The sequence below is a fragment of the Condylura cristata genome, unplaced genomic scaffold, assembly GCF_000260355.1.
Source record: "Condylura cristata isolate star-nosed mole 26May11 unplaced genomic scaffold, ConCri1.0 scaffold00022, whole genome shotgun sequence".
NCBI classification, from domain to species: domain Eukaryota; kingdom Metazoa; phylum Chordata; class Mammalia; order Eulipotyphla; family Talpidae; genus Condylura; species Condylura cristata.
Window position 1 is genome coordinate 21148520 of NW_004567123.1, and position 10474 is coordinate 21158993.

General features: G+C 53.8%; 1 protein-coding gene across 1 annotated transcript; it reads left to right on the top strand.

The window, feature by feature from the left end:
* The first annotated feature begins 4342 nt into the window (after positions 1-4342).
* NRSN2 (neurensin 2) lies at positions 4343-10474 on the top strand. Its single transcript, XM_004687319.2, has 3 exons — positions 4343-4379; positions 6970-7164; positions 9213-10474. The coding sequence occupies exons 2-3, from the start codon at positions 6979-6981 to the stop codon at positions 9633-9635; spliced, it is 609 nt and encodes a 202-aa protein (XP_004687376.1). The 5' UTR covers positions 4343-4379; positions 6970-6978; the 3' UTR covers positions 9636-10474.

Sequence of the window (10474 nt, forward strand, 5' to 3'; positions counted from 1 at the left end):
TCCTGTAAGAAAGAATTGAGAACATGTGGAGGCAGAGAAATGCCACCCAGCACTCCAAGGAAGGACTTAGGCTGGGGGATGTGTGGTCTGCACACGACTGCAGCTGTCACTTTTTCAGGGCCCGCTGCAGCTGCTGCACTGGTGCCTGTGTCAGGCAGGTCTGTCCACCTGGCCATTGTGGATAGCTCAGTGTGCGTCAGGCACCCGCTGACAGAACTCACATCATAGCCCCTCCTGGTACTACTCACCCCTGGATAGCTGACCAGGTTTTGTCGCATGCAGCACAGCCTGACTTCCTGTGTCAATCCTGCTTCCTCCCGCTTCTTTTCACAGGTGTTTATTTTCAATAAATACGTGCACCCTGAACTCAGTCTTGATGTCTGCTTCTGAAGGACTCAGTCTGCTAGGAAAGGGTGCAAGGGAGTGAACAAAGAGAATTGGCTCCCCACGACAGCGAGGCTTGGCTGGTGCCCTGCACTGGTAACATCAGTCCCAACCTGTGGGCCACTTGCTTGCCCTAGAGCTTTGGGTAAAGACTCCACCTCAGCCTGCGCTCACTTGGGGGCTCTTGGTGCAGTTGTTCTCATTTGCAGCCCCTCCCCATGCTCAGAGGGAGAGCAGAGCCCCATCTGTAACTTCAGGAGGGCTGGGATGGGGAACAGGCAGGGTGAGGGTCAAATGTGAGAAGAATGCCTGAGCGCGTGGGACACAGAGGAAGGCCCGCCCCGTCCTAGGCAAACCTTTTGTAAAGTTGGAGAGGGGAGAGGAAACTAGGAATAGAAGAAGAGAGACATTTTATTGTTAGTTTGGTTCCTTCCATTTGGGAAGGAAATGGATTCTGACCTGGGAAAGGTGGGGAGAGACTGTTTTAAGTGGACTCTGGGGACACCTAGTGGCTGGAAGCAGTAGGAAGCCTAGGGTGGGAGTCCCCATGGGTCCCACCACAACTTCTCAATGCCTGCGCCTTGAACTCCACACCATAACTCACTCAATTACTCATTCAACAAATATTTATCAAGAGTCAGCTTTGACCCAGCTTGGAGCTAGGAGCTGGCATACAAAGGTGGGAATACAGACATGGTGCTTTCTCACTGAACCCCTAGGTGTGAAGAACAGAGACAAACAGGTGGAAAAGGGAGACAGAACAGTGGCACCGAGCAGACACAGAGGAGGCACACTCAGACGCCACGCGGGGCTGATCAGATCCCTCCTGGAGGGGCTGTGTCTGTCTGTCTAGGCTGTGACTGGTCTCGGTAAATCTTAGAGCTACAAGTTCTTTGACATCACTTACAAATTTCCTTCCCCTGGAATCTGGCCTGGCCTCCGTGAGCTGCTTGGAACAAGCAGGATGCAGCAGGTGCTGTGGGTCTCCAAGGTGCCCGAATTAGCTAAGAAGAACCTTTAACAACCTAAGGCCATGTAGCGAAGAAGCCCAAGACAAATGGAAAGACTGGATGGAGACCCAGTGCACGCAGGCACCTGCCCAGGCACGAGACATGTGAGTGAAGAAACCTCCAGGTGATCCCAGCCCCCACTCAAACCACAAGTGTCTTCCCAGTTGAGGCTTAGCCGCCATGAGGCAAAGACAAGCTACCTCTTGCTCTGCAGTCTCTTTGCATAATGAAATACCAAAAATACATACTGCTAAGTCTTGTGGCAGTCTTTTTAAATGCAGAAATTATAACTAGAATGAGGTAGATTCGTTCTTCTAATTCATTATAATCTGGGATGAGGTAGATTCAAAGGAAGTAAGATTTCCAGACGCCAGTAATAGTCTCAGCAAGTGTGAAGATTCAGCAAGAGTGGCTGACACAGGGACATTTGTGGCTGAAAGGGGCAGTAGGGAGAGAAACGCCGAGAACTTTACCCTGACTCTTTACACTGCAGTCCAAAGAAGCCTCTGAAATACAGATCTGACCACTGCCGAAAGCCTTTCCAGAACTTCCCGTTGCCCTTGGGATAGAGTATAAGGCTCCTGGCCTGGCATTCAAGCATTCAAGGTCTCGTGCAGTGGACTTCTTCACTGTTTTCTAGACGGACCCTTCAAGCAACTGGCTCTTCCCTGAAGCTCTGCCTCGGCCATACCAGGTGACTGCCCGGTGGGTGCCCTACAACACTTGCCTTTCCTCTTGGTAGAAATCTGAGGAGTCTTGGACTAGCCACCTTGCCTTTGAGGCCTAGACCATTGCCCCCATCTGTGCAGATAGGTGGCTGAGCCAGAAGTCTTTAAGAACATACCTACCTTTGCATTCTAGAAGCCTATGGAAAGGTGGGGGAAAGGTGCTGCTAGCCAAACCTGCCTATCTAGCTTCCAGGTTGCCTAGCAATGTACAGCCAACCCTTTCTCCCATCGTCAGAGGTTTCTTAGCAACCCAATTTCTCATTCTCAGTTGATTTTAGGGCTTCCTGTTAACTAATGTCAAGTTCTGCTTTCTCTTCTCAAAAATTATCTGAGGCTGAGGATCACTTTGGAGACCGGATACAAACCCAGAAGGGAAGGGGCCTGGGGGTGAGGTCAGCGGATTTACTGTGTGACTTAAAGAAGACTTCTCTGGCTTTTACTGCAAATTATGAATAACGTCAGGGCCTCCTTAGGCCCTGTGTGTGCGATTGAATGGCTAAATTTAGTCACTCTTTCAACAAATTTTTACTGAGCTCCTATTGCGTTTCGAGTATTGCCTTAGGATTGGGAGTTCATTAATGAGCAAGCAAGCCTTGCTTCATAAGCTTATACACCAGTGCATAGAAATTCACATCCCGTGGAAAGATACATATATGACACTCATGTAATGAACAGGATAAAGTAGGGAGAGGCCGCTATTTTATTATTTAGGCCACTATTTTAGAGGAGGTGATTCTGTCAGGATAGGCTGGGGAAGCTAGCTCCTTATTTTTTTCTGTCACCTTGGCAAAGAGGCGTGGGTTGAAACACTTAACATTATCACCTATTCGCCAAATTCCCATGTGCTTCACATATATTTCCCAGTCCCATGGAAGTTAGACAAAGCCACGTGATTAATTTGGCCAATGAGCGAGTAGAGAACTATGCGGGTCACTTCTGTGCCAAAGCATTTGTTCCGGTTGCTATTGTTTTCTAACATACCAAATCAAAACAACAGCAGTAATGTTCCTCACAGATCTGCAGATATCTGGATAAAGAGCAATAAACCTAAGTTCAAAGGCTTTGTAGCTTGGAGGTAGTTTTCCCTTGTGCTTCATTCATTCAAGAGAGCCACTGTGACTGTAATCCCCTGACGGAGAGGTTGGGAAGATGAGATCAAGGAGGTAAGAACGGTTGTCTGGGAGGGGGCTCCAGATCACCTAAGGCCTTGGAGGCCACAGTAAGGGCTGGTTTATCATATCACTGCCAAACTGACCACTGACCGTCTCACAGCTTAATAGCTTAAAATGCTACCATTTTGGGCCTCCCTGGTGGCACAGCCCTATGAAGCTATCCGCAGCCCTATGAAGCTATGCAGCGCCAGTATGATCCCAGCTAGGGAGCTGACCCACATGGCATAGCAGACCTCTCCTGCCTGCTGCTCCCCTCAGCAGTGTACTTCAGTCCATCTGCCTGTTCTGCTCCTCACTCTCTATGGTGCATCCTCTCCTCAACCCTCCTTCCCAACCTCTAGCCTGTACCCTAAAGATTTAGTTATTTATGCATACAAGAACTGGGTTACAGGCTAGAGATGCAGGGTGTGAGAGGATTCACCAGAGACAGAGTGGGGTGCAGAACAGGCAGATGTACTGAAATACACCGCTGAGGGGAGCAGCGGGTGAGACTTGTGCTTCAGCAGCTGCGATAGCTTCATAGTGCTAACCCAACCCGTTGCACCAACAGGGAGGGCCCATAACTAAATCTTTAAGAAAAAACACACCATTTTATCTCTCAAGATTCTGTGGATTTATGGGATTCAGTGGGATGTTCTGCTCATGTGATGTCGTCTGGGGCTTTAGTGGACTGGAACATTCAAAATGACACTGACTGGAGACCTGAGAGGAAACTGAGAGTATAGGAAGGAAATGAAGGTCCGGGAAGGGCAAGGGTCTTCGCTTGGAGGGGGTGGGCGAGTGATGGAAAATTCCGTGAGCTGCTGAGGGATGCTTGAAGGAGTGGGGCCCCCGGGAGGTGGGGGGGGAGGGGGGTCTCGATGAGAGGTCTGTACTTTCAGAGTGAAACGGACTCTGGAAGGGGATCTAGGTTAGCGATCCTGCAGGGGTCCGCAGTCTGCTGAGCCAGCCAGAGGCCGGCTGGGGAGGGGGGGGCTCCCAACCCGGTATCACCCCCGCCCCCCAACTGCGGCGCAGGCGCCAAGTGAACCCGCGTTGGCTCGGCCGATTTGGGGCTGCTGCTCAGCGGAGACAGCAAGCAAAAGGTGAGCTCAGCCCGCTCCACGCGCGGCTCGAACCCCCCATTCCACTATCTCCAGGTTCCGGAGAACCCCCCCACCCGTGCCGCATCCCCAGCCGGGTCCGTGTCCCATCTGGGGCTGGGGAGCCCGGGAGGGGGTTCCCGGGAAGTAGTAAGGAGCAGAGACCTAACCAGCCCCAAAGCCTGGAGACATCTCAGTCGACAGACTGGGCGGAGGTTTCAAAGAACAATACCCCCCACTCCCACATCCCACCTCTCTACTGAAACCCCATTCCCACCCGACTCTGTCAGTTTCCCTCGAGGAGACGGGATGCAGTCTGTCCCCCCCAAGCAGTGGGTGGCCCGGCCAATGCGGCGAGGTCGGGGAGAATTGGCCTCATTTCCCTGGTTGCCCCCCACCCCCACCCTCCGCACCCTCTCGCTGTAGCTGGGCCTCGCCGGACGCTGGAGTGGGCGGGTCAGGGAAGGAAGCTGAGCGAGGCCGCACCGGCGCGCGAGTCCATCCATCTTCAGGCCCTGGCGCCTGTCACCTTCCCCCACCTCCCTCTGCTCTCCTACTCCGCCGCAGTCCCCCACCTCTCGGACCCGGGAGCCCCCCAGCCCCCACCTTCGCGCCGACCTCCTTCCCCGTCCCGCGGAGGGACACGCCCCAGCGGTTCCTATGGCAACCCTGGCCTGGGTACCGGCGCGCGGTGCTGAGCATCCTACCGCCATCCCGCCGCCAGACCAGCCCCCGGCTACCCTAAACTGGGAGGGGAGGGGCCCGGCCGCGGGAGGCAGCGTCAAGGTCACCTTCCAGGGTGCCCGCAGGTGTCCCTGTGTTTTGAGGAAGAGGGCTGGGGTTGCAGGGGAGGAGTTAACCCAGCCCCGCAGTTCCTCAGCCCCCTCCCGCCCTCCCCAGGGTTTCTTTACTGACGCTGGCTACCTCTCGGGTCCCCCCTCCTGGACACCGGGGCCTCTGGAGCGCCTCAGCCAGGGTCCCGTCCTCGCTGGCCACACCCTCGGCGGGGGCTCCGGGCCCCTTCTCTGGGCCCCCGGTGCCTCCAGAACTCTCCCCTTTTTGTTTCTTTCGCTTTTGGTCTCCTGCAGCCCCAGTCAAGGGTTTTTCCATTCCCAGACCCCTCCCCCCAGTTGTGGGTGAAGACACAATTTAAGGGCAGCATTCCTGTGCTTTTGTGTGGATCCGTGGGGGCTCCAAGAATCACCCCAACACAAACTGGTGTGTGTCCTTTCAGTCTTCTGCATGTGTCTCCGCGGATGTGTGTGGAGTGTCTGGCGGTGTCGGTGTGTCTGTGGAGTGTGTGTGCCTCTCTGCGACTGTGTAGGTCTGTTTTCTGCGGGTGCCTGTGCTCTGCTCTGTGTGTGTGTGCACGTGCGCTGGGGAGCCTCTCGCTGCAGGTTTGAGGAGAAACTCGCCCTCCCCTTTGGTTAGGCACTGGCTTCATTTTGTATGAAGCGGCTACAGGGCCTAGGGTCCTCAAGGGAATGGGAGCTCAGTTTCTCCCCAGTACCCTGCTGTAGCCCCCAGCTTTGGTTTTAGTCCTACCTGAGCGCAGGTACATGAGTGTGTTCCACTCCACTCCTGAGGCCTCAGCGTCTTTCTCCATTTGTGAAAAGAAGGGCCCATGGAGTGGTTTCTCCAGAAATCTGAGAGCTCTCAAGCTGCTACTGCCTCACCTGACCTTAATTTCCTCCCAGTCAAGATTCCTTGGTACTTGGAGGTTGCTACCTTCAGAGAGGCAGCTCTGGCTGGGGAGGGAGGTTACAGGCCTTTGTAGTTTGGGGAGCTTGGTCGACTGGACAATTATTGCCAAGAGTACCCTGAAAGGAGAGAAGATTCCAGAGGAAATGGAGCCTTCCCTCCAGACACGGGCTCCAAAATTTCAGCATAAAACTAATAATGGGGGCCCTCCCTGGTGGCACAGCGGGTTAAAGCACAACAATGAGAAGCTAACGCCACTTCAGCATGAGTTCCATCCCCACCCCAGAGGTGACCCACAGGGCACGGCAGACCTCTCCTGACCCGCCCGCTGCTCCCCTCAGCAGTGTACTTCGTCAGTTAGCCTGTTCTGCTCCCCACTCTCTTTCTGGTGAATCCTCTCACCGCCCCTGCACCTCTGGTTTGTACCCCAGTTCTGTATGCACAAATAAACAAATCTTAAAAAAAAAAAAACACTAATACAGTACACTGAATCACACTACCATTTCTCAGCCCCAGGGAGTAACTGTGAAGCAGGTATAATTGTTACCCCTGTTTTGCAGATGAGGAAACAGGCTTAGGGAGGTGGAAGTCACTGCCTGGTAGTTGTGGATCTTGAATTTCAGTCCAGGCAGAGTCCAGAACCCCTGGTCCTGCCTCTGCATTGCCTCCAGACAGGTAGCTTTGGGCTCACCAGCTCAGTGCACTGGCTCATTTCCTGGGGCTGAGGAAAAGACAGGCTAGGATGCCAGAAGACAAGATTGTGTTGGGAGTGTAGGGTGTCTAACGTGCAAAGGGAAGTAGATAGGGTACAAAGATTTAGGGGGCTCGGGAGGGTCACTGTGGCCAGCTCTCACTGATCCCCTCTGTTTGCTGCACTTCACCTTTCCCGCAGGATCCCAGGATGCCCAGCTTTGACCGCTCCTGTGGCTGCAGCCGTGGGCCTAATGTGGAAGATGGCAAGTGGTATGGGGTCCGCTCCTATCTGCACCTCTTCTACGAGGACTGTGCAGGTACTGCGCTCAGTGATGACCCCGAGGGGCCTCCTCTGCTGTGTCCCCGCCGACCCTGGCCCTCACTGTGCTGGAAGGTAAGGCCCGAGGAAGAGCCACTCTGGTGATTACAGGGAAGAAGTGGGACCAATGGAGAGAAAGACAAGGGATGATGTAGTGGTTAGGAATCTTGTGTGCCTGAACAACAGGAAACCCCACTCAAATGTGAATCAATAATAAAGGGAAATATTACTCATTGTATAGAAAGAACCAGAATTTGGATGCCTTCAGGCAAAGTTCGATCCAGCAGTCCAGCCATCACACTGCAGACTCAAGATTTCTCGTATTTTTTTTTTAAATTTATTTATTTGTGCATACAGAATTGGGGTACAGGCTTAGGGGTGGCGAGAGGCTTCACCAGAGACAGAGTGGGGAGCAGAACAGGCAGATGGACGAAGCCCACTGCTGAGGGGAGCAGCGGGCGGGTCAGGAGGGGTCTGCCACGCCATGTGGTCACCTCCTGGGCAGGTGGGAATCAAACTCATGCTGAAGTGGCTTTAGCTTCTTAGTGCTGTGCTTTAACCCACTGCGCCACCAGGGAGGGCCGATTTCTCTTATTTTTAATACTCTGTCATATGCCCCAATCCTTGCAGCCCTGTAAGCTTTAGACTTTCCCTACTTGCTCACTAGATGTCCACTATCATTGGTCTTTCCATTCTGTGTCATTCAAGGGAAATCAAAATTTTCTCTAGTATTTCCTTCAGAAAAGAAATGATGCTTTTCATTTCTAGAAGTCCTGAAAAGCGTTGCATTGGCTTTCACTGGGTCACTTGCTCAGCCCTGAACTAATTACTAGGGCCAGAAAGATATTACTCTGACTGGCAGGAAGTGGGGTTCATCCCCCTTAAATTTTACTGTGATTTTCCCATGATATATTGGGGTGCTATTGCCAGGGCAATGAAAGAAATGATTTCATACTAGACAGGGAGACTGGTCAGTCAGGGTGCGCATGTGGGCAAAAGTGGGGGGGATAAAGTAAACCCAGTCTTGCTGTAGGAGACTGAGACAGAGGATCCCTCTCTACTGTTTTCAAAAGGCTTTATTCTTGAGGGGCGATGGGGTGCCAACCTGTGCAAAGTGAGCACACAGGCCAGGTGTGCAGAGGCCGCCAGGAGAGGAGATCCTCTTAGTGCTGGGTCATCAGGAAAGTAGGACTTCTAGGGGAAAGTGAATAGGTATTTTACAGTTTTTAAAAAAGGTATATTTATGCATGCAAGAACTGGGGTACAGGCCCAAAGTGCAGGGGGTGAGAGGATTCACCAGAGACAGAGTGGGGAGCAGAACAGGCAGATTGACTGCTAAGGGGAGCAGCGGAGAGACAGGAGAGGTCTGCCGCGCCATGTGGCGCAGCACTCTGGCTGGGGATGGAACTCGCGCTACAGTGGCCGTGGAGAGCTTCACTGTGCTGCACTTTAAGCCACTGTGCCACCAGCGAGGGCCCGGTATTTTAGTTTTGAGCATCTCATTGCCAGGTAGTGGGGACAGGCTCTTAGGACCTCGGTCTTTGTCTTCAGGGAGCTCTAGCTGTGGTTCATTCAGCTATTTTGCAAATATTCATCATGCTATTGCTTTGTATTAGCACCATGCTAGATCTGGAAAACACCAGAGGTGCCTAAACCCTCTGCTTTCTGGCTCTCAGTCGGGCCTCACGTACATAGTAACCAAAATACACGTCAGGTGTTCACCCAGTGAGTGAGCCGGAGAAGGCCCATGCTGTGTTTGCACAAACGCAAAGAAGGGGACTTGACCCACTCTAGGGTGGCCTGGAAGGCTTCCTTGAAGTGAGGGTGAGATGTGATCTGGTAGACGGAATGGGGCGGGGTAAGAAGGCACCCCAATAACGATGGAAGGGGACAGAGTTTGACAGGAGAAACTCCCCCTCTGTGGGAAGGAAATTAATCAAGAGACCTCAAAATCCCTAATAGAACACCACGGCCTGTGCCCCTTGTCAGTTAGAGCCTGGCAGGTATGTTCTGTGAGTCCTGTCTCTTAAGGTTGCACAGGGGTTTCTTTCAAGTCCAGTTGGGGTCCAAGGTGGTCAGCCCTCAGCTGACCCTGACTGCGCCCCATCTCTGCCTCTCTCCAGATCAGTCTGTCCTCGGGGACCCTGCTTCTGCTGCTGGGCGTGGCGGCCCTGACCACCGGATATGCTGTGCCTCCCAAGCTGGAGGGCATCGGAGAGGGCGAGTTCCTGGTGTTGGATCAGCGGGCAGCCGACTACAACCAGGCTCTGGGCACCTGCCGGCTGGCGGGCGTGGCACTCTGCGTGGCGGCCGGGGTCCTGTTGGCCATCTGCCTTCTCTGGGCTGTGACCGGCTGGCTGAACCACGCCAAGGCAGAACCCTCAGACATGGAAGTGGAAGGTCACGTGGAGGTCTTCCGGGATGAGCCAGAGCAGCAACTGTCCCCCATCTTCCGCGACGCCAGTGGCCAGTCTTGGTTCTCACCGCCCGCCAGCCCCTTTGGGCAGTCCTCTGTGCAGACCATCCAGCCCAAACGGGACTCCTGAGCCACCCACGGGGCCATGGGAGGAGCCAGACCTGCAGACTGGGCCCTTCGCCTTCCCACACACCCACCCTCCTACGGTGGCCCTAAGTTCTTCCCTCCCACCCAGGCCCCCAGGAGGCCCAGCTTCTGGCCACAAGTCCAGGGCCCACAGCCCCATGCCTCTGCTCCAGGACTGTGACTCACCCAAGAGGCTGGCCTTCCTCAAACCCTTCCCACTCTTCCCGCTCACCCCTCCTTCCTAGGGCCCTACCGAGGCAGAAGACTTCTCCCGCAACCTAACCCACTTTCTCTGTGTGACTTGGGCAAGCCCCATGCCCACTCAGATCACTGGTTCCCACCTCTGTGCTGTTGGTGGTTTGTGCCAAACCCCAGAGTTACATGTCTCCCCTTCTCTCCCCACGTGTAAGCACCGCCCTTCCCAGGCACGGCTGAGGGGTGGGGAGGCGGCAGGTCATTCTCATCCACCAACCCCGCCCTCTGCAGCAGCACCGGGATACCAGGAACAGAACAAAGACGCTCACTTGGCCTTCCGCTCCAGGGTGGACGAAAGCACGTGCCCACACACCCTGTTTCCTACATGTATTTTGGCATCAGAGGCGCTCAGTGTACCCCGCCATGGGCTTTTGCTAACTCCAGTTTACAGACTGAGGCATGAGGGAGACTGGCAGTGTGCAGGAAATTGGCCACTTCAGACGCCTCTGCGCCAACTCCTCTTCTACAGCTTGAGCCCAGAGACCAGCTGGAGACCTGATGACCCAGGTGGTGTGGAAGATTACTTGGACAGGCAGTGGTCCCTTTTCTTTTTTTTTTGAAAGATGTATTTTATTTATGCATATAAGA

Coding starts and splice junctions, on each gene's coding strand:
- NRSN2 (XM_004687319.2), top strand. CDS start 6,979: ATGCCCAGCTTTGACCGCTCCTGTGGCTGCAGCCGTGGGCCTAATGTG. Junction 7,165..9,212: donor GGCCCTCACTGTGCTGGAAG/GTAAGGCCCGAG, acceptor GCCTCTCTCCAG/ATCAGTCTGTCCTCGGGGAC.